The following is a 24,628-nucleotide window of genomic DNA, read 5'->3' as shown; positions in this document are numbered from 1 at the left end:
TCGGTGACAGTGGAATCAGATGTGTAGCCCCTGTAAAGACGTGCTTTTTTATCTATAAGGAAGATTTATTTGATGATTGTATATAATTGGGCCACCGTGAAGTTGGTCACCAAAAATGGGCGATTCGAAAATGTATAAGGTACCTACCTGTTCAACTTGATGAGAGCTGAGAGCCCCAAACAAATTCTGCATAAATCCCCAAAGATAAATGAATTACCTTCTTCAGAATTCAGTGTAGCAAAACTTGTTTGGATGATTCAAGGTATCTCTCCCGTTTCTGGAAAATCCGGTTCCAGAAAATCACAGCCGGTCAACTTCATCATAGTATACCGAAATGATTTCGGAAAACCTCCGGCGATTAATATACCCTTCTTCTAAATTGAATGTAGGTATCACAAACCAGCAAAGCTCAAAATTAGATTGTTTGCATCGAAATCGATGACATTTAAGAACAATGTCGGCAAGCTTTTATATGTGCAACATTTAAAAGTAGGAAATAAGTCACCCAGTAATGAGAAAGTGAAACCTGAAAACCTCAACCTCAACAAACATTAACAAATGACAAAGTTATCTTCGGTTCTGCAAACGAAATTGATACACACATTACACATAGCGAATTTTTGATGCCGTTTACTTAAACTGCGTATAGTATTTTCGATAATATAACATTCGATTCTCGTATATCTCACCACGTAGAGTAGTTGCGACACAACAATTCGTTTGAATTAAGGATTAGATACCATTCGTTCATTTTCGAACCACAAATTTTTCACGGCGAACTTCATAGCAGCATTAATTGGTAATACATAGTTCATACTATCAATGAAACAAGAAGGACTAACCAGCATTATTAACCCAAACGCGGCACAGGTTTTCATCCTTAAAAGGAAATCCATACATTTTTAGATTGGGTTCCACTCGTATTGAAACACCACATTGAAAGTATTGACAAATATTTCCTGCTTTGGCCATTTTTATAATTAACAAGTATCTAGGTATTTAAAACAATAATTGTTAATAGACTATTTAAAACACAAAAATACGTCTTTATGAAAAGAAAAGGTGTATATGAACTGTTCAAGTGTTAGTGTCTTTTTTTATATCCCTTAACGGTTAAGTAATGCGATTCCCTTTAAACCTTAATTCAAAGTTCATATTCGGCATCCCACAATAAATGGTTACACAATGCAAAAACGGAGGAGCTCCGTCTCAGCGAAAATGGCCCACCTCATGAAAATGTATTTTTGAATAAATGGTGTCATTCCGTTGTAATCCGTATCCGTAAAAAAATAACGAGAAAATTTATTTGCAAATGTCCTAACTTTCGTAATTATAATATGCACCTGAGATGGGATATCCTGACCTACAGATAAAGTGTTTTGACTTAAGGAAATATGATATTCTTTTCTTTAAATCATTTAAATTACGCATGCCTTCTCATATTTATTTAACAGTATTACAGTACAGTTTCCAACCATTCGTTTACGATGAAAAAAGTGCATTTACGAGCTAAGCATTTGAACATTTTACGGCAGTAGCGCTAGCAGACGGATGTTTTTTCAGCGCAAACATTTCGTATATCTCATGAGCCGTCTGTAGTATTTTGTCTGTGGTGATAGGTAGCCAATGGTCAAAGGATTATTAAATTTTGGTCAATACTCGTCAACCGGAAGTTACCTTGTCGCTCGTTGTCTATATTGGTGCAGTTTATTAACGAGCTCCTAGCGAGTTTATAATTTTGCGGTGTCTGTCCGTCCGTCCGTTAGCACGATAACTCATAAACGAATGGACCGATTACGATGAAATTTTGCAGGTGGATTCTTTATCAAATTTGTAGATCGGAGTTCGTGAATTCGCAATGTAAACCAAAAAATAAAGTAGGCCCTTTTTGACATCTCCGTTAGTTATTAACATAATTGCATGAAATTCAATATGCGCATAGCATTAGCCATATGAAACACAATTCCAAAAGTTGAGCCTAATCGATCAGCATTCACAGTGCCCTTTGCGCATCTCTACCATTTACAGACCGAATTGCAAACTTTCTTATTTATGAAGGGATTTAAATGAATTTTGATACATAGCCATTTGGAATAAAAGCAAATGTAGCGCCATTTTCCAAAATTGGTTTTGTGTATGATGTGCAGGGCCAATGTTCTTATTTATGGAAGCAATTAAATGGAATTATTCTCTGTCTTAGTTCGTCTATGTTCACCGGTTGCGTTTTAAATACGACAGATTTCAAATGTATAATATTAGTTTATTTTTTGATTTTGATAATTACTAACCTAAATGTAATGCTATTTGGTATGGTTGGAAAGCACTTTTCAGGGCTTTCCAACGACGTATCACACATGGCGTGTCACTATTTAAGATTTAAAAGTTGGGGTGGCTGGGGCGCAGGGGGTTGGAGGGGGTGCGCCGCCAACTATGTCATTGTGATTTCCTCCCCCCCCCCCCCCCGAATGACCGAAACGGATTTTGATTTTTTTAAATATCTCGTTTATTTACTAAGACATGGGGGGTCGTAAGTTTTCAAATTGCCACCCTGTATAAAGCAAAACTCTATCTTTATTACTGCTTGAGGTACAGTCACCTGCCATTTAACCACCCAATACTCTCAGAGAACTCGAACTCATCATGTTCCACTTTTTGTTTTATAAAGTTAATGTCCACTTGTAATAAAGGAAATGTTGGCAGCTATCCCAGTCAAACTTCTAATTGGCAATTCTCTGTAGCTTATTTTGTCTCTTTGACCCATCCCTTTTTTACCGTGTGAAAAAGGCGTAATTTCAAATGAATACACAATTGTATAATAAAATTAATTGTTAATGACTAATGAGTAATTATTCTCCTTCCAGGTAATTTTCATATCGCTCATATTTTCTCTAAGATGTTGACTGCATTCTATTAGTGTAGAACGCATCGTGCCTGAACAGACGCAGGGACCGATCTTCGCAAAATGCGCTGTTGTCACGACCGAAATGTCTACCGTCTATGAAATGTGTGCTCCAAAATGAAACTACCGCGACATTTTTGTTAATGCGTCCGAGATATATCATTACCGTTACCAAGCATTAGGTGTCTAGTATGATTTAAATTTTAAATTATCTTCAAAGGACTTCAAGGCTTATACCTGTTTGTCATCTTCCTCTTAATTAAAAATGTCGAAAAAAATTAAATAAATTATTTTCAACTCAATTTGTGGAGGGGGGGGGGGCACTAAACGCCAAATTGATATCAGGAGACAAGATAACAATCCTTGTTGTATTATTCATAATTTCGCTCTAATAAATAAATTAGTTTTGCGTAGCTGTATTTTTCCTATTGCCTAATCGTAATAAAGGAAAAATAAGCTTTCCAACGATGCGTTGACAGCGTTGGTCGCTCTTTTCACACCGGTGAAGACTGCTGGCAAATTTCTATCCTACTGACATTACACAATCTGGGTTGAGTCGACAAAAACGTTGGCATAAAAAGTACCAGAGTTTGTAAGCACCCTGTATAATTTTAAAAACCTATTGCTGTATTTCTCCAATCCTTAAGATATATTTTTTGGATTGAATGGTGATAAATTAGAAAATAATGGAGAAATAACTGTTGAATGGTCCATATTCCACAAAATTATGAATTATTTCGCATGTCATGCAATAGTTTTAAGGAAACAACCCATATGTACTGGGTTTTTGTCACTTATTAAACACCTGCTTATTGCTTTTTTTGTTAATTTTTGACGTTCTGTTAATTTAAAGGCGAGTTTAAAGGTATCTAAATTTAACGTACTAAAGAAGCCAAACGTACCTACAGCAAAGTTTTTCAAATTCTTCTGCATGATTTTCTAATTTAACAACATACATATTTAAGGTAGTAAGAAAGAGAAAAAATAAGCTTTCTAATGACGCATCACATGACCTATGCTGTCATTTAAAAAAATTCAAGATGGTTGTCGCATTCAAACACCCTGTATAAGAAAAAAATCTTTTTGACCTCAAAATATGGGATATAATTTCAAATGGAGCGTTTTAATTTTCATGGTTATATCTAAAATGGTTTGAGCGTGAGACCTTTCGTTCCATATTTACTAGCGACCCTGTACATTACATAAACTGCGTGCGCTCAATAACAAGCAAAGCGGTGCGTGAGTAGAAAATACAATAAAGAGAGTTGATTTCAACAAAATACGGCAAAGTTAAGTTTTGAGGCAATTTATTTTTATTTGATAGTACTTTAATAATTTGGGGGGGGGGGGTTATTCTACTATCTCTCGCGTTTAATTATGGGTGTAATTTCGGTCGGTATACCTATGATTATTTGGTATCTATTTCGATAAACGGGCTGCTGACGCTCAAAAAGTGGTTGCTAAGATTTTGGCTTCATACGGTACACCAAATACCTACGCATTTTACTGCTACGTTAATTTTCCTAAAAATAAGATTTAGATAAATTTTCAAGCGAAAGGTATTAACTACATTAGATAAGAATAAAACAAAAAGAAGTGGGTTTAATTATTCGCTTATTTGATTGTTTATTTAAAATCGCAACTACAATCAGTAATTTGTTTAGCACCGAATAATCAAGGTCGTCAATATTTTTACATATTAAACAAAAGCAATGTTATCTTAGATTACAGCACAACTAACGTATGGTTCGGACTTTTCAAAATACACTATACAGTAATTGGTAGAGAAGGATAAACAATGTCCATGTTTCATGCTTGCATGCTTGGTGTATTGCAAAAAATAACACTAAAGGGTTATACCACTTTTCCACGCCCATCTGGTAATCCGGATGTAATAATAATTGTTGCAAACCGCACATTATGTAGAATATTGACTTAGGTCATGGTAACAAGTAGTGGCGCATCCATAGTTTTCTGGTATTCTGTTCTCAAGGATCAAGATAATGACAAATCATTAGTCGATGCGCTTCGCCGAGGCCTACCACTTAGGTATCCTTTGAGAGTCTCCACCGAAAATGTAAAATACAAAAATAAATTGAATAGTATAGATATAGAAAAAACTGGCCTATGAAATGTAAACACGAGTGTAAACACAAATTTCGTAAATTGCAAATTTTGTACTTTTTCAATGTCATTAAATTAATAAAAGAATTATAAACAGGTGTTTTATCGTAATATTTAATGTTGTGTTTGTTTTATAAACGTGCGTTAAAAATTTGAGATGTGGAAAAATTAAAAAACAGTCGTTTCCGTTCAGCCGTTGAGTTCGCATCGATTATCGGATTGTTATACAGTTATTGCGGATTGAAATCCAAAGCGTACCAGCGACAACGACTCAATTGCGTGAATTTTGAAAAAAATTTTAATGTAAGATGTAGGGATGAGTAGACGAAGATATTTTGTCGTGACCTGTGAGCTATAAAGGATCTTTTACCAAAATTGCATTTTAATTATTCCAGTTAGAGCAAATGGACGGATGGACAGACTTCCGACACCAGCTACTTTTCCCATTAGGAAAAGGAAAACTAGCCAACACCTAAATTTCTGAATTGTATTCTTTGTCTTTTAACTTTTAGGCAATTTTCCACACTAGCGAACCAATTTGTTTTGTCTCTATAGAAAGTATCTGCGTGGTCGAAGACCTTTGGAACATCCTGTGTTTCAAACCGCCTACATATCGAATAAAACATAGGAAAAAAGGAACGCTAGGTGTATTGCAAATTCGCCCAACTCGAAAACTGTAAACAGCGCGTTATTTTAAAGAAAAGTGTGCCAAACCGGATTTATTAATTCTTACTAAATCGAAAGTTTGGTGCAAATTTCTTATTGCAAAAAAATTGCCGGGGGCGTTCACAAACTGAGCAAATACGTAAACGGTAGTACGACAAATCGTCGAATGCAAACTGTAGTAAAAAAAAACAATAGTTTCTTTGTGCGGCAATTAAAAGTGGAAACAAAGCGAGCGACTGAAAATAGACAGTAAATAGAAAATTGAAACATACCCTCGCAACAGGTTTACCCACGATTTTTGTTCCGTTTTTCGACATATTCACGTTTTAAAATGACTAGAAAATACACTGTTGATTTAAATACCGCGCGCTTAGGTCGATCGTCTTTTGTATTAGGTCCACCAATAGGATTAGATATCAACGTTTGCTAAATGGTATTACATCTACATCGCACACACTCCTCGACGAGTACCTTCACTGTACTTAGTGCCACACCAGGAGCAACTGATAGTCATGTTACACCTTTTATTTAAGTATTTCAGTTGCTGGAACTGACAACTGCTCATAACATCATCTATTTGTCGTAAATATAAATTCACTAGATGGACGGGCGCTACGCCTGACGTCATCGATGGTTTAAATGCCGAGCCGTACCACTTCCACGAAATCGTAAGCTTCGCAAGTTTACGTGCACGTCATAAAAAAAGCATCACATGCTATTTCAACCACAAAAGAAAACATTTTGGTAACGCGTGCTTGCAAATACTAAATATGTAAAAAGAGAGAATGTGTCCGACAAGGCAGTTAATCAAGTAAAGATAATTTTTTAATCCGATTGAAGTTATTTCTAGTTCACGTCTTATTGATCTGGTAGAACTCCACAAAACACCGATCAGCTGATTCGGAGTTGCTCTTTTGTTGGATATTTTTAAAACAATACAGGGGGATTTCCGCGTTGCGAAAAGGGCGAAGATGGAAAAAAACAGGTTAAAGTTTATAACGGGGAAGACGAAGTAATCTCAATGTAGGTAAGTAATTAGGGGGATGTTTTTGGCAAACATTTTTAAAATTTATAGAATTCCCGTATTCGGTCATTGCGTTGTACAGATTATTTGCCTATTGCCATTCTGTGCCAAAAACAAAAGAATATTTTTCTATTTCGGTGTTACAATGAGAATTTTGAGCAACTGTTTTCGGCAAAAACAGTGTTTCAATGAGTTCCATTGTAACATTGTTTTTGGTATCTTTTCATCTCTAAGTTGGCAGTTCGCCAAGACGTCAACGTCAAATCATCAGATGTGAAATCAAATTACGTACGTAAAATTTATGTGTTTTCCTTGATTTTTGGTACACGAAGAACTTAATACATTCCAAATCAGCAGTTTACACATCCACCATAAATAAATTTATCTACGAGTAAAAAATTACACATTCACGGAATTTAAAGTTTCCAAATGTCAGTGTTGTGTTTATCTACGCTGCCAACTTAAAATTTGCCAACGTAAATGGTGTTGCCAACTTAAGACATATTAATTTTAAAGTTTCCTATAGTTTTTGATAATTACTTTTTAATTAAATTAAAGCCCCGAAATAGAAAAAATAGTATGAAAAACACGTGTTACAATGCTTTATTGTAATACTCCTATCTTGTGGACACTCGTGGCTCCGCTTCGCTACGCCACTCGTGCCACAAGATAGTCGTATTACAATAGGTCACATTGTAACACTTGTCTTCCAATATACTATTAGGGAGTTCACTAAAAAAACAACAATAAGTATTACAATAGGTCACATTGTAACACTTGTCTTCCAATATACTATTAGGGAGTTCACTAAAAAAACAACAATAAGTTAAATAAGTAATAATGTTCCAGTCGGTATTTATCTTATTATATTATCTGCTATGTTCAGACCCTTCATACTTTCCGATTGTTGTCCATCCGTCCATAATTGAGATCAGTTGTCCTAAACCGAACCTGTTAATAAACATTGAGGCGTTTTCGAATTCCATGCTCCCAAAATACTTAGGGAATTTTTTTTGTTAAAATTGGTTGAGTTATGATTTCGGTTCCAGATGGCTTCATGAGTTCTGAACGTCTCTCTAAGTAAAGATTTATCTGCGATCGTCTAATAAAAAAAAACTGGATGATTTTTACATTTGGTTTTGAGGAATACACATTTTCTAGAGGAGAGTTAGAGTTCTGGACAACCCCTCATCAGTTCTAAAATTTTCTTTATAGTTTTATGAATGAAATATAAATTAAGAGGATTTTTAGTGTTTCATGGTATTGGAACAGTCAGGTCAGTTTCCGGTTAGAATTTTGAGTTCGTTTAGAATTCCGGATGGTACTCTAAGTCTAAGATTTATCTGGTACGGTTTTCACTGGAAACTAATAATAATAATAAAACTATAGACGATTGTCCTATTCAAATTCAAATTCGAGGGCCACCATGGGGATAACTCTGGAACTGTAAGAAATAGATAGGTAGGATAAATTTGACAAAGTTGTTTATTTTGATGCTTGACAAAATGCAGCTTTGAAACTGCATAAATTCCGACTACTTTTGGAGATAACCGAAAAAAAAACGAAATTTTGCAAAATCTTACCTTTCTTATTTCTAAACTGTTACCTCGTATCGCTTCCCGTTACGGAACTTTGAATCGGCTTTCATGGTTCTATTATTTGATCCGTTTTTTTAAGTATACATAGCCCCATATGTATATATTTAAGAAAAATTCCTCGTAAGTAGATGATACGAGGACGATTTTTAAGAGACACTGAAAGATTCTGAAAAATATTTTTTAGAAGATTGTAAAATCTAAAGGAAATTCCAGAAAAAATTTTCAAATGAGAGATCTCTAGAACAATGTCTAAGAAGACTTCGAAGAATGTCTAAAAAGGTCTCCAAACGAGATTGTACTATTACACTTTTTGTTTTAATGGAATTTTCTATAATTTCAAAGAAGATTACTAAACATTTTCCAAGAAGGAAAAATTTCCAACAATATTTCTTAAAAGCTTTCTAAATAGACTTCTCCGATTCAAAAAATCTAAGAAGGTTTCAACAAAGGACACAACACAGTCATCAAAGTGGACTTCAGGGTGGTACCAGGGGTTCCCTGAATTTTAAGAAAATCGTAAAAAGTTGACAAATAATTTTTTGCAGATTTCGGTTACGCTTTTGAAGGAGCTGTTTGTAAAAGGATAATTGCGATTATATAGAAACCAACAGCATACAATCCCCCAATGTAGCATCCTAGAATATTTAACGACCAAATATATGCCATAATGGCGCTGTTATGTTACAATAATTATAATATCATTTTTCTTTTATCCAGCGTTCAAAAACAATCGTGTAAATTTTTTGATGCAAAATCTTTCATACTGAGATCGCAACCCTGGTACAGACTACAGACCCAATTGATCACGCGAATGATGGTACCTATACTTTTATTTATAGTTAAAAATGTCATTTCAGATGACCGGATCTGAGATGCAGATCAAGGTGAGACCTTTTAACTCGCAGACTTAAATTGTGTCCGTACGACTAAGTAGTCAAAGATCATGATCTTTGGACTAGTGAACGTTTGGGTTAAGGAAGGGGGGATGGGGAAATGTAGTCCGACAGGGAGGTGGTTGAAATAGTAGGTAGTAGTACACTAAAGTAGTAGCTATACTTCGTACTTATAATTTTTATAACAGGTAGCATGTGAGTGGGGAGCATAATTTTGCCAATTTACAGAAGATAACATTTAAGTTGTTTGAAGAATGTTGGAAAATGGTAGATCCTCAAAAGTGCAGAATGCTAGAGTAATCGAGGTATATTCAATAAGATTTTTATTTAATGATTAACCATTTTTCGCCATTGACTTTATACCTAGTTATAGTTAAGCAAATCAAAATATTGATCAAAAATAGATGCAGTTATTAGTTACTACATACTCTCAATGTAGGTAGGTGCCTATCTTCAACATTTTAGAAACTCGAAGCCATTTTGTAAAATCGAGATTTGTGTGTAAAAGAGAAAAAAAGAAATGTGGCGTCGGTTTATAATATTCGAATATCAAATGTACACACATGAGAAATGCATAATACATGCAATATCCATCATCCCTAACTATAATCATCTAAGGGTTTCCCAATGAGTAACGATTCCAATCAATATTTAAAACTTACGTCTTTTGATGGTCTACATTGAACGTCTTCATCGGGATCATCCTCTGCATCTTCTCTGCTTATAGCAGGCCCCATGGCCCCTCAGGGGGCTCATCAACGAGGCCGGCCTGCAGTGGCAAACCGTGCGCGTCCCGAACGTTCAGCGCAACCCCGCTCACTAACAAGTAACAAACATCTGTATCTGGATTTGATATACCAATGTGGGGGTTGAATTCAATACTCAGTAGCGTAGACGGCAAAAGTTTGTCTTAAATCATCTTACTTGTAAAACATATTTTGAGCGAATAGAAAGAATAATAAGCCACTTTCTTTGGAAAGAATTGGCTCGTTTCGCAAGTTGTGCGTTATGAACTTTCAATGATTTAAAAAGTATGTAATTGAATAAATATATTGGAACGCAGCTACTACAAAATGTAGCTCAGGTAAAGGATACGTATAATAATTTAGACTTGTTTTCCTTATACCTACCTATACAAATTGAAAACAATACTTACAACTAATAACTTTTTTGTAATTTGACAACCCAAGCGCTAGAGACGATCATGTTCAGCGGCTGGTCGATTCAGGAGTTTACCGCGCATACTCTACAATGCCGCATGCCCGCATAATTATATCAATGAATTGTGTCACGACATATCTGAAAATTTTACAAATCTTCGGGGGTCTAGGACACTTCGCCGAATGCCCACAACGCCGACACGATTTTTTGAAGGTCCATATCGCCGACTAGGGACACTACGCCGACCGTGCCCACATCGTCGACAAGTGTGTAAGGGACACAACGCCGACCATGCCCACTTCACCGACGGACACTACGCCGATCGTGCCCACATTGCCGAAACGTGTGCAAGGGACACTAAGCCGAACGTGACCACAACGCCGACTGTTCGAAAATCCAGGCCCCTCATACTCTGTCCAGTGTATGAGTTTGCATTTTAAAAAGTTTAAAAAACATGTCCTAAACCTACAAATAACCTAATATCCAAAGCTGCTTTGCTTCACACTCCGTCCAGTTTGATTAAGAATTTTCGTATGAGTCTGTAGTTCGAAAAAAGTTAAAAAAAATATTCTGAACCTACAATAACCTAACGTCAAAAGCTACTTGGTGTTGCACACCGTCCAGCTTGATTAAGAAGTGTTGTATGAGTCGACGTTATGGTCACGTTCGGCTTAGTGTCCCTTGTTCACTTGTCGGCAATGTTGGGCACGGTCGGCGTAGCGTCCGTCGGCGTAGTGTCCCTAGTCGGCGATATGGACCTTCAAAAAATCGTGTCGGCGTTGTGGGCATTCGGCGAAATGTCCCGGCCTCATCTTCGGCACGTATTTTTCTTATAACGTTACGCTTAAGTTGCATTAGGGATGTAACACCTATACCTACAGCACGTACATGACTAATTTTCTGACTGTTTATATCCCCAATGACGACCACTTAGCACTTAGTTTTCGTTACCTTCGTCACTCACAGTCGTTTGAAAGGAAAATTTCTTTTTCCATTATTAATAATAAAATACTACCTTCATGTTATTGTGTTATAGACTAAAATCTCTAAATTAAATTACTGTAGAATGGAAAGTTCACGGTCTGTGTAAATAATGTAAATTTACAAGTAAGTATAAATTATTGTTATTCCATTTATGTTATGGTCAGTATAAATAAAGACTAAGTGGATTATTTTTCTTTCGGTCTTAGGTGGTGTTGAAGTGTAGGTTTGTAGGGTGAGTAGGCTCAAAAGTCAGACTTCGTTTAGTATCTTTATTTGGTAATCCAAATATTTCGGACGCACTTTGCTGTCCTTCCTAAGAGTGGGACCACTGGGAAAGGTTAACGATTAGCAAAATAAAATTAAACAAAAAGACAGGCTTAGTGCACACAATTGTAAGCCTGTCTGTTTGTTTAATTTTATTTTGCTAATCGTTAATCTTTCCCAGTGGTCCCACTCTGAGATAGGACAACAAAGTGCGTCCGAAATATTTGGATTACCAAATAAAGGTAATAAACGAAGTCTAACTTTTCAGCCTACTCACCCTACAAACCTTCACTTCAATAAACAAACACTTTCGATGATAGATTATGACTTACAAATGGCAGTAAACAATTTCCAAATAATTCTTTCAAAGCATTGGTCCGTTATTTGCAAAATCCCATTACCTTCGGTGTTCACCGGTTCTTTACATATTTTTATGTTCAACTCTCTGTAATCCACCGTCAAAAAACCGTTCGGTTTGGATTCCAGTTTTTAAAATTATTCTTTAGTCAATCTCAATATCAATATGAAAAGATACGTTTTTTCAAAACTTAACTTTTCCGCACGGTAGCATCTGTTTGAGACTTTATTAAGCGAAGTACCTAATCGATGTAGCAATTAGTTAAGGCGGCTAGGGACAGGCCATTCAAAATTTAAGCTGCGCCTACGCAAATAATTATATAGGCAACCAATCGTGCAATTCGACAAGTTTCACCAGGCATAAGCTACCTGCAAATGACCTCATTTTCCTACAATAAAACCAGATTCCAGACCCTCATTAGCGGCTATTCAACAAAAGTAACTGATTTATGGAATTTCAACTTTCTCCTGATGTTTTACAGTTTTACTAATACTGGAAACCTTTGAATATAGAATAGGAAATCAAAGCTGAAAGCTCTACATACCTATACCGGGTGGTGCCTAGCACGACGCAGCATAGGGATTTCAATGGTAATTCCTTTATAGCCAATTACTAGCTCCCCTAATTATTTTAGAGCAAAAGTCTAAATAGGTTTTTTTCAGAGAAAAAAATACTGCATCTGTTCATACGATTACTTATGATTTTCCGTTTTTCAAAACCGTAGAAATCCACAAAAAAAATTAGATTTTTATAAATCAGTGATGCTTTGGAATTTTTTAACAAACTACAAGCGCATCGCATCTAAGTTATCGTTGTTTGACGTCGAACGATTTTCATATTTAATTCTGTTCCAACTATCCGACGGAAGAAAAAGCGTCTGTGGAGTAATGTTTTTTTAGAGAACGTAATGCTGCATCTGCATCAGATACTATTTGTGTATCATGTTCCGGAACCAGAGTACATAATCGAAGAAAAAGAAATTGATTTGAGGAAAAATTGTTCTTAAAGGTATATTCGGCGGGCATAAAACAACTTCAACATTTCCTCTTTCTCTTCATTTAAATACATGATAAACAATTTTATGATTAACTAATTTATAAACAAGTATAAATTTATTTAATACACGTCAAAATAATGAAAAGTTATCGCTGTTTTTTTAGTTTATTCCAAGGCATATCTGATTTATTGTAAAATGAACCTTTTTATTTTGTCGATTTCTACGGTTTTGAAAAACGGAAAATTATGAGTAATAGTATGAACAGTATTTTTTTGTCTGAAAAAAACCTATTTGGACTTTTGCTTTAAAATAATTAGGGGAGCTAGTAATTGACTATAAAGAAATTACCATTGAAATCCCTGTGCTGCGTCGCGCTAGGCACCACCCTGTATAAAAATATTACTAATGTATTACTTTCTAAGATATCATTCCTACTTACTTCCTATATAGGGATTTACAATAATGACTTTTTGAGATTTGGACTTGGGTAATGAAGGGAACAATTTCCGAAACAAGAAAAACTGGTCTTCAATTTTTGTGGTTCATAGCACAGATTTATTTAAACAATTATCACATCCGATCAAACTACGGTCCCATAGATTTCTAAATTTATATGATAACGATTTTCACAGGTGCGCGGATGTAAGAATGGTATTTTTCTTCAATTAGATGAACAGTTTTCGATATTTCGCATGGCTTCCGCAATGTAGCCTGGTATTTGCTGCGTTTTCAACCTTCCCCCATTTATCTAATTATATATCTGAATTCTGATCTAATTTACAACAAAATAAATGACTCATTGTTCATTACAAAAAATGTTTTAATAGATTTTCGGAAATTTTCCAATTCCAACACGACATTCGCCTGATGGTTTACGAAATTAGTTTGTTTGGCTAGCCGTCAAACCTACAGTGGAATTATCAAAAGCACAGGTAGATTAAACAATTATCAAAGTCCTCGTGTGGGATCGAAGAGAGATCAGCGCATTTTTGTGGGGCACATCAGTATTGTATTAGCCACCATCAAAAAGATCTTATCGCAAGCTAACACAATCCCTTTGTCGGTACCCGCTTCCGACGTCCCGTTCACCCACAATTCGCGCATTTAAATGAATTTTGCTAAAAACTCTCCACAAAATAGTTCTCAATTTTTGGGGCACTTCTCATAGCTCTAGTACATTAAGGGCGAAGTTCAGCACTGCGGCAATGCCACAGTCTGCTCTTCCACTTAACCCCATGCTCTTCCACTTAACCCAGATGAAGATACCTTTTGGGCGCCCTAAGTCAACCACCCCTCGCAGACGTGCGCCTTGTAAAATGAGGTTAATTTCGTACCTAGGAAAAAAATTAATTTTCTCCACGCAGTTGTTGTGTCCGTTTACAAGATCGTTCCAACGGCACCATTTTGAAAACAATCTGAAAACTGATGGTGAGTAAAAACTTCAAACTCGAATTGCGGGTGAGCGAGACGTCGAAAGTGGGTACCGAGAAAGGGAATGTGGTGACCCCCGCCAAGATCTTACTGATGGTGGAGTAAAACTTCAAACGCAAATTGGGGATGCACGGGACGTCGGACGCGAGTACCGACGAAGGGAATGTGGTAGCTTCGACAAGATCTCACACGAGGACTTTGACAATTGTTTACTAACGACATGCTGAAATAAAAAATTATCACTTGTAATACTACTAGTGCTTGCTATTTCCGGAAACTTTTCGAGCTCACAAATATTTGAACTTTCGCAAAATACTCGTGAGCAAGAAAAAAATTCTATTCAAGCACTGTGGTATTCGGTAAGAAAATTTCACACCATAGTAACCCTCAACGAAAAAGTGACGTTTTATGTCAAAACATTATTACCTTTTTACGTCAAAAAATTTACGATAAATTCCTTGGTTGCCATGGAAATGTGACACGAAATCCGCATTTCATTGGTCTATAAAATTGCTGGTTGAAATTTTCGTTGAGATTTGTCACCTAAAGTAGGTATGTAATGTAAGACACAAGATTATCAATTTTTGTATGAACAGTTTTTTTAACAGAGCTGCTAGATTCAAGAAGGTGCCGACAACAAACAATTCTTTATGTTTATCTATTATAGGTACATCGTCCAAGTTGTACATAATTTTTATGTAATGGATATTATTAAATTGCTTTTTGATAAGTAGGTAACAATACACCTACATCAAATATATGAAAAAAATGTATGAAACGGGTCTAAAAAATTAAAACGTTGTTACTCCTGAATATTACATTTATTGACATTATCGGTCAATTATCGTTGGTACTAATAGACGAATAAATGGAAGGCATTGAGATTCTTTTGTTACTGGTCTAATAGGGTCATAAACCATTGTATATAAGTATAATGGTCATTAGGTGTTAATATTTTCCAGGTAAAAGTGCTACCTGAGTTGCCTATCGTCATTGTATGGAAGGTATTGCATTTCTTCCGTCGCTATATTTTTTATATAAACTTTTGAGTAAAAATTACGTTTTATTTGATAATTTGAAGCAGTTCGTAATATATTTTTTTAATCCACTTAGTTACTAAATAAATTGTGCGGATTTACTTTTTCAATATTTTTTTTACTAAGGCCAGTATTCGCGTTCTTAGTAAATTCAAGATTATCATTTATACACGACTTAAATTATTTTATCAAAAAAATAAATCGCTACATTTAATGACTTTCTATATCTCTATCAATTTCCGATAAGACCTCTAGTTAGAATTAATATTTGGGCTTTAAAAATTACTCAAAAGTTTCGACTTTTATTGCAAATTTCAGTGACCATTGTGTGTTGCCTATCCTCTATCCCTAGCCCCCTTAAGTAGGTGGATGTCAATTGCTGAATTTCCTACTGGCACCCTCTGCCAAGTGGGTCTACGTTGAGGCCCATCTTGTGGAATGTGGTGGTGTTTTCAATCCACGGTGACCAGGTATGTCGAAAAATATACAGAGGGAATTTTTCTTAAATGTATAGTCCATTTTTGAGTTTGATTTTGAGTTAGGACAAGATAAATAACTTAACAATTTTTATAACGACTATATGGATTCCAAATGTTTTTTATTTGTTAATAGGAGCGTTGCATATTAAAATACGGCATACAAAATCTATGTCAATAATTTAGATTATTATGATTGATAATAGGGACATTAAGGGTTGACTTGAAATTTTAAAAACATGGACTTGCACTTTGAAAAGAAGCTTCTCATATGGGCTCAATGCATATATGGGATAGATGGCTATAGACAACCAACTCGAAATTTCTCTTGAAATCTGCAAAAATTACATGGAAGATTCGAAACATTTTTGTAATGATGTCACCATGAACTTTTCCGAACGCGGATTTAATTAATTTTGCGCTTATTTGAAAACGGAAAGCGTGGAGAGCTATCTAAAAATTGAAGAAGAGTTTTAAAACGGGTTTCATGATTTAATTATTAAATTCTTACAGGAAATCCCGTGTAATGTTGGTTGCCTGCACCTATTTATGCCACGCATTAACATCACAGATTTAAACCATATATATAAGATATGATTTAAACACTACTTATACCTGCAAACTTAATAGTTACTGAAATCTCACATAGAGGCAATACCTGCTTGAATACTTTACCGCGCAACTATTTTTCCTATGCCATCTGCTATCTGGAGTGTTTAAATCTGTGTTAACATGGTCTTAGACCACCCGCACGTTAGTAAGGGTAAAAATGACCCCCCACTTTTTTTTATGGAAATACACGTTTTAATTGACGCACCATGAATTCGAATCAAACAAAATCTCGATGATGTGGGTCGGTCTGTCTGTACTTTCATTTCCGGCTAAACCGATTGGAACCAAATTTGGTACACATACATCAAGGGCAGAATCGCTCATTTTTAAGGTGTGTGGGTGGTATCATTCCTATCAACCAGAGCAGTTCAGCTCCTTGGAAGGATGTCTCTTCAATAGATATTTTTCGTGCCATTCTGCTTTTCAGAATGACTTTCATTTCATTTGAAGTTATTGAAATTGACCATTAGTTTTAAAACACCCTGTAGAAGGCGATCAAAATTTAAAGCATTTTCATTTAAGATCAATTCATGGTTTTGGTCAACTTTTTGAAATCCAAGGCAAAGGGGTCATAGGTACAGGGCTCAAAAGAAGAGCAAACGTCAAAAATTTGGAAAAACCTTGAATAACTTTAGATCCTTTGCCGCTGGGTGTAGGGAAACGTGGTATCAAAGGACGTAGATTTTCATGTAGATTTTTAAAATGCAATAAAAAAACAGGGTGTGTTCTATTTAAAATATTAAAGTTGCTATTCACCTCCTAAAATGATCATGATATTTTCTTTCAATAGATCATGAAAACTATGTTGGAATGCAAATGTTTACATTTATACTCGGATTTATATTATTATCAATGACGGCTCAAACACTTTGAGTTAACCGTTTGCGTTAAACAGCCTGCATTCCAGTTTGATTTATTGAGAAATGGTATAGCGCTGATGAATATAACGATATGTGGTGGGGCCCCAACGTACATTTTACCAGTCGCCGTCCCAGCCTACATACAGTGAATTACCAGACATATTTAATAAAACAAATATTACATTAGAAAAATAGGATAAATTGTATATCACATTATAAATTCCACAACTTTAGTTTACAAACTTTAGGAACATTTCTAATCGTCAGCGAAATTCTTACTTCTCGCTCAGCGATTTGTCCTAGCTTATAGTTCTTGCATTTACTTAAATTAGCACATTTGTCTGTAATTTCATCTTCTGTAACTTCACTTATGGAATGTAAATGTTTAGTGTACATATCGTCTTGCAAAATAATAAGACTACGAGGTTCTAATAACAAGTTGCAAACAGTATCACGTTTATCTGTGCAGGAAAACTCTAAAATTGTATGTGAGCCGCAACTTATTGTGGCAATTGTGGGATAAAATAAAGGGCCATCGGTATGTGGCATTATACCTTGGTTCGGTAGGTATTCATTTATAAGAACGTGATTTGCTTCTTTGTCACCGTATACTTTAAGATCAGTGATTCGTTTCATGTACAGTTCAAGCCACGCAGGTATTTTTTCACATATCATACCATTTTTATGTGGAACACCTCCATAGTCTTGCAACCTACGATTAGACAAGTGTGTCCATTTTGGTTTTGGTACTGAATACACTTTATCTAAAATATGAGTCTCCTCTTCTTTGGTGATGAATTCGGGAATGTAAAAAACAGAAGGTGGTGCTTCCGGAACAAAGAATTCGTGTAAGTGATCCATATCACGGGAAACACTCAAAGATGCACCAATTAAACTTGAATTGTTTATGAAGTTATCTATTAACCTTTAAAGTTCATACCAAACTTTCCATCTTTCAATTGTGCAAATTTTAAATTCAATATGGCGGTGCGACAAACAAATCAATTCTCATACTGCCAAATTCCTTATTAAATTTTTTGTCTTAATAAATTCGCGATTGATCCTAAAAAATGTACATTTTACTATTAGGTACATATTAGCATTTAAAATTTAAATAGAGCACAAATGCATTGTCAAAACGTTTAAAAATAGTATAAGAAATACTGTCTTAGTATGTCAAATGCAATATTTTAGATCTTATAAGAATTTCCATCGCCCCACAACTTTTGTCAAACGTCAATGTCAAATGACTAATAACAACAAAAAGATAACCTATAAAATATGTATACACTTTTAAGCAATGATGTTACATAAACTATTTAAAAACGTACGCTCGATTGCGTCGTATGGAAGCGCAACCACTGTTACACAAAACCATACGCGTTGTCTGTATTTAACTGCCAGTATGTTAAATAATTTAATGTATTTGAATACCCTAACCTTCTTCGTTTAGGATTGCAACATGGTGAATACGAATGGCAAGATCCAAAGTCAGAGGATGAAGTGTAAGTACGTATTAATAAGAACTATGCTAAGTATATTTCTACAACTTTTAGTGTTAATATTGTGTATATAACAAAAGATGGTAAGAAAGTACCAGTTAAAGGCAAAGTAGGCGACAATGCTATGTATTTGGCACATCGTTATGAAATACCCATGGAAGGGGCATGCGAAGCTTCTTTAGCTTGTACAACCTGTCATGTGTATGTACATCACGATTATCTATCTAGATTACCAGATGCCTTAGAAAAAGAAGAAGATTTATTAGATATGGCCCCATTTTTAAAGGAGAACTCTAGGTTGGGTTGCCAAATTATCTTAACTAAAGAATTAGAAGGAATGGAGTTGCAGTTACCACAAGCAACCAGAAATTTCTATGTTGATGGACATGTTCCCAAGCCACATTGAATGTGACCTAGTATAAGTAATATACTGTTACCTTTTTTTGTATACAGGGATTTCTGTACATTTTATTTAAGGCTATTGGCTTGCCACATAAGTTTTAAAATGTATATGATTAAAGTAAAAGCTAATGTGATCTTTGAATAGATACTCTGTTACGTTTGCAGATTTAATGGAAAGGTATTACCGCCCTGGTATTCATGTAACTTTGTACAAGTAATGACAATGTAATTCTAGCCTGCATTCCATATAAGACATAAAATAAATAAATTAAAATGTCTGAAAATTACAAAGATAAATGAATCTTATGTATGCATGTACAATTGGTAGATAAGGAGTATTATCTCAAGATCTATGTACATTTCCATCCGGTCCGTGTGGTGCAGCCGAAACGCACTGAAACCACGCCCACTTAAAAATTAAATTTTTCTTTGCCACTCAACATCTAACAATAATATGGGTCTGTCATGACTTGCGTGAAAGGCACTTGCTAGTGGTTAATATAGGCATGTCGCGCAGCTGTATTTCAGAAAGTAATAAAGATGAAGCTTTAGAGCAAATTTTTTATATAAATGTTGCTAATTTAAAATGCTAGGTATTTATTTAGTTTCAGACAATCACTGATGAAAGATGACCAACAGACAAACAGTATTTTCTCAAAATTATTAAGCAGAATTATAAATCCAAACTGTCTTAATTGTAGAAATCTGGAAATTTAGAAATAATGTTCCTTTCTTTTTTTTCTCTACATTGTGATAAGTGTAGGTGGATGAAGGAGAGTTAAGTTGTCATAAAAAATATGCCTGACATTTTTTTCTGTTTCATGAATATTCAAAAACTTGGATAGAGTCAATTGAATTACACATAGGGTAATCTGTGCGTACGTGCATTATAAAGTTGAGATTGGTCAAATCTATAAGTAATACTCAATCGTAGGTTCAAATAATCATATGTCTGGTTCAAATCCATCAGATCGCGTGTTCGACAAGCGTGTTATATACAGTGACTGTATAACAATGCGATCAAAAATGAGTTGCTGTCGAGTCATCTTCTGAATTTTTGTTTACATGGAAAATTGTACTTAACTCGAACTTCCAAAGGCGACTGGACATTCACTCATATTTGATCTCCCAGTACAAACAGTGTGGCTATTAATACTCTGTACGCAATGTTTTTTTTTTCAAAATTACCATTGAGCTGATTGGTTTAACCAAGTTGGTAGATTTTACTATATGGTTACATTTTCAATAGTATTACCTACCACAATTATTTCCAACAAGACGATAAAGTCATGTTTGCTATCCAGTGTATTTGGTTAAAACATGGTGTATCTACCACAAATAACACCACTGTTTGATCACACTGCATAGCAGTGTTGTGACAGATACTTTATACTACGAGTAAAAAACAAAAGGAGAGAACTTTACATTAAAAGGGGACTTGACGGAAATGGACAAAAAGGAAGTGATAAAGGTGCGAGAAGAGTGGGGAGAAACGCATCATTATTGGCAGTGGTGTAATAAAACACAGCTGACATCGTCTCTTCTGTTTTATGATAAGTCAAGTCGACATAACAGACCAGCGCAAAGGAAGTGATATTTGGACGACTTCCGTCGCGTGTTATGCTATTTCCCACCACCGTTATATTCTCTCCTCTTATTTTTTACTCTTATCTTTTATGAGTATCTAGATACATAGATTTAAAAAATTGTATCTAGATACATTTGTTTCAGTGTATCTAGATAAGATACTTATATTTTGCACTAGATAACATGTAGTAGAAAAAAAGAAGTCTAGAAGGTCCTGGAATTGAGTTTTAGTGCAAAAAGGACTTCGAAACAAAAATTCAAATTAGCGTTCGAATGTTACAATAATCGTTCACCCTATTTCACCGAGATCCACTCATGCATGTTGCTGTGTTTATTTCGTCCGGCAGGATAAAATTTTCGGACATCCTAATGAAGATGGACAAGGAAGGTCTCCTGTTTTGTGTTATTAATTTGTTGTTGGCTTTGTTTATATACTACATCAAAGGTTGTTGGTCTATGTAACGGCATGGAAATTAAGCCATACGAGAAAGCGGTCAAGGTTGTTTCTGTTTACATTTTTTAAACAGAAAGTTCCTGGAATTGTTGGGTCTTTATCTGTTATCAAATGTAAATGCTTAATTTAATTGACAGGTAGATGTGACTTATCACCTTTTCTGTGTAGTTAAGGGAGCTGAAATTTTATTTCTTGTAGAATTTAAGTTTGGATTTATTAATGTCTAATAACCAAATTGATTTAGAAAAATTAATCTACCTCTATTTCCTTGACCTAATAACGTTTGTTGATAAGATAGTTTTGTTTCTCTCTTTGTTGTGAACTGTGTATGATTGGTTGTTGTAATTCTTCGGAAGAAGGATTCGCCTTAAATAGGACGTTAACAAGAAAAGCGTCGCTTTTTGACATAGTCAACCCAGAACTACGTTTCTTTGAAAATTTAAATCAGCTTTTTGCTACGTTCAACACCAAGTTACGTTTCGTTGAAGAATTTATTCGGTTCTTGCGAGTTCCATTGTTGATTATTTGTTTTGAAGCCACGGCCCAGTATCAGAAGACTAATTCGTCCAACGTGCGCAAGCGCCTCGGGATGTAATCAATCTTGGTGCTCAGGTAATAATACTGGACTTCTCTACCTTGGTATATAATGTATTATTATATTTTGATTAATTAAAGCCACCTTTAGAAAAAGAAAAACGACAAAACACTTATTCTTTTTTTCTTATACCATCCTTCCAGTAATTATGCAAACATTTTGCACAGGTTGACGACCCCTGACCAATAGCCACTGTCTGTTTAGTTAAGTTGCGGGTTGATTTGCCCGGTAAGATTGCGTGAGGGGCTAGTTGTAGTTTTGTTGCCTGGGTTCAGGGGATATGTTTTTGTTTCAGGATGTACTAAAGTTTACAAAAGGATTTTAAAAAAATTATGAAATCCTGTCATTCATTGAATTAACATAATGACATTTCATCTTACAGATGGGTTTGGATGCTATTTCTTGGTAAATATCAAATACCTAAGTATTAAAGAAAATAACTAAAGCTACTTTCCAAATGTAAATTTTTCTCCCTAGCTTTCCTTGTACCACTCTACTCAAAAAGTTACAGATTGTTGCAAACAATAACAAAATAATCAGAAGCAAAAAACCGCATCTGGAGATCTTCAATCTTCAAACCTGATACAATAAAAATCTTGAAAACAAATGTAACTAGTGCAATGTTCCTTTAGGGAAATGCGTTAAAAACAGATTAGGAAAATTTTGTTTTCCATCGCATGTTCAAAATTACTTTTATTTTTGGTTTAGAACTTATACAAACAGCACAAACAGTGAATTAACATGTAACTAATTTCGTTCATCATCACTGCCAATTTTCTTAGCCTCCTTAATAATCTCATCTAAACGATGTAAATCTTTTAGGGAAATTTGTCCGCTTCCCCTTTCTTTGGGTTTCGGTTGTTTAGGATGAGGCTTCCATCCAAGCATGTTGATCACCTATAACAAACATTAAATAAATGTGGTACTCAGTAATAGCATACAAAGGACGAACTTGAAACGTAGCTGGTATAGTGTAACTTCCTTTTTGCTCATCAAACTTTCCATACAATTCCTGATAAATGGCCGCAGCAGCGAATTGAGTGTCTCTACTTAAATGTAATTCTCGACTGATTGCTGCATTGTTTTCTCCCATCCCTTCAAGAAAGCAATGGTTATAAGGTCAAGATTTTCTAAAAATCAACCTTTTAAATCCCACATTAATTCGAACATTGATGGATAGGAGATTATAATTTCATCTGTGTCAATAGTCAACATAGTAAATCCTGCGGTATTTAGCAAACCTCCAATGTCGCGCACATGTGTAAAAGGTGAAATATGTGGAGATATTCCACCACGTCGTTCTAGTTCAGCTAATTGTAAAGATGAGCGTAATTCATACAGTGTATCACCACCGAATACTGCCGCAATGAGCACACCATCTTGTTTAAGTCCATGTAATATTCTTTTAAAAGCGCCTGGCAAATCATTAATCCAATGTAATGTTAGACTTGAAATGACAAGATCTAACGAATCTGGTTCAAACTAAAGCATTAAATTGGTAATAATTGCGTAACACAGTCGGTCTACTAACTTCGATCCTTTCTTCATTTATAATTTGTTTACGAATTTTAATGCCATCTTGTACCTCAATATCCTTCAAGTGTTGTGCATTGCTATCACATAAAATTAATTCTTCAACAGAAGATGGGGAGACGTGTTTGGCTACGTAACCTCTACTGGTACCCAAATCAGCGGCTAATGTAAATTTCCTTTTAATGTCGAAAATTCGATCTGACAGCCTATAACCAATTTCACTCTTCAAATAATCATACAGTTTCACATCCGAAGCAGACACTGCTCGCTCTCGTTGCAATCGTTTTGCATTTTGATCAAAAACATGTGCTGCTAATTCTTCATTATTCCTCCGTAAGTAGGCAAACGTGCAAAAGGACAATTTGCTTGGAGGATTTTTGAGGTTTAACAATTTTTGAAGAAACATAGTAGAAGTTTGAACAATAGGTACTCTATTTTCAATCAATTCGTCCGTTTCTTTCTTAGCCACTTGGTTGTCATCAGCAATCCATAAGGGAATAAGCGTAACAATTTACAATATAAATTGCGAAGGAAGTTGTTTCTTTTAAACATTTACATAGTTGAATGAAAGTATAGAGAAACTAAGGTTATGACCAATCATTGTCATGTAAAACTGTGTCTCACGCACACGGTATCAAGGTGCATATTATGGGTACGTTCCACTTAACGACCACGACGCCCGTCTTCCGTTCCACATAACGACCGTCAGATATGACGTCATTACTAGCGACCGCAACGAGCCCACGGCGCTCGCCTATCGTACCTGGGTCAGCGTGGGCGTTCTAATTTTATAACCTTACATTCTTGACAGGAGACATTTCTAGAGACATTTAACTGTCAGACACTGATTGTTTGAACACGCATGCGTTACAAATTTTTCGTTTTCGCTATGGAGAAAATATAATTACGTGTTTCAGAACGTAACCTTGTGGTGGACATTACATTATGGATGTTCTACATGCACAAACTGGTAAGTATATATGCTGATACGTGAATGTTAAAGCTATTTGTTAAGGAAAATTCTGCTTTAACACAATTTTCTTTATTGTAGATCTTATGTATGATTATGATAGATTATAAATGGTAATGCAACGATGGATGAAAATGAGAATGCACGTTAGTTTTGAATGAAGAAGAGAAATTGTTTTCGCAGCAGCACTCCCAGATGAAA

The 24,628-nt window shown here is 35.2% G+C and overlaps 4 protein-coding genes across 5 annotated transcripts in view; 1 reads left to right on the top strand and 3 right to left on the bottom strand.

Moving 5' to 3' along the window:
- Positions 1-10,013, bottom strand: part of LOC116162925 (monocarboxylate transporter 4) — a 52,555-nt gene extending 42,542 nt beyond the window's left edge. Inside the window, exon 1 of one of the 2 annotated variants that reach the window (XM_031476690.1) lies at positions 9,867-10,013. In XM_031476690.1, the coding sequence (XP_031332550.1) occupies positions 9,867-9,941 (75 nt within the window). In that variant the 5' untranslated portion in view covers positions 9,942-10,013. Of the gene's footprint in view, positions 1-5,961; positions 6,402-9,866 lie in introns of those variants that run through there. The other variant, XM_031476692.1, reaches the window with a different exon arrangement.
- A 7,517-nt stretch (positions 10,014-17,530) lies between these two features.
- Positions 17,531-18,366, bottom strand: LOC116163392 (alpha-ketoglutarate-dependent dioxygenase alkB homolog 6). The gene has a single exon (XM_031477285.1). The coding sequence runs from the start codon at positions 18,243-18,245 to the stop codon at positions 17,598-17,600; it is 648 nt and encodes a 215-aa protein (XP_031333145.1). The 5' UTR covers positions 18,246-18,366; the 3' UTR covers positions 17,531-17,597.
- A 264-nt stretch (positions 18,367-18,630) lies between these two features.
- On the top strand, positions 18,631-19,430 carry LOC116163394 (adrenodoxin-like protein 1, mitochondrial). Its single transcript, XM_031477288.1, has 3 exons — positions 18,631-18,787; positions 18,838-18,889; positions 18,941-19,430. The coding sequence occupies exons 1-3, from the start codon at positions 18,685-18,687 to the stop codon at positions 19,290-19,292; spliced, it is 507 nt and encodes a 168-aa protein (XP_031333148.1). The 5' UTR covers positions 18,631-18,684; the 3' UTR covers positions 19,293-19,430.
- Positions 19,431-22,599: 3,169 nt separating this feature from the next.
- On the bottom strand, positions 22,600-24,072 carry LOC116163391 (arginine-hydroxylase NDUFAF5, mitochondrial). Its single transcript, XM_031477284.1, has 4 exons — positions 23,456-24,072; positions 23,067-23,406; positions 22,877-23,019; positions 22,600-22,821 (listed from the first exon to the last, which is right to left on the bottom strand). Exons 1-4 carry the CDS (start codon positions 23,861-23,863, stop codon positions 22,672-22,674), a joined length of 1,041 nt encoding a protein of 346 aa, XP_031333144.1. The 5' UTR covers positions 23,864-24,072; the 3' UTR covers positions 22,600-22,671.
- Between the last annotated feature and the right edge of the window lie 556 nt (positions 24,073-24,628).

The sequence above is a fragment of the Photinus pyralis genome, unplaced genomic scaffold, assembly GCF_008802855.1.
Source record: "Photinus pyralis isolate 1611_PpyrPB1 unplaced genomic scaffold, Ppyr1.3 Ppyr1.4_LG2, whole genome shotgun sequence".
NCBI classification, from domain to species: Eukaryota; Metazoa; Arthropoda; class Insecta; order Coleoptera; family Lampyridae; genus Photinus; species Photinus pyralis.
Note: the sequence above shows the minus strand (reverse complement) of the source record. Positions and strands in the feature narration are given on the sequence as shown.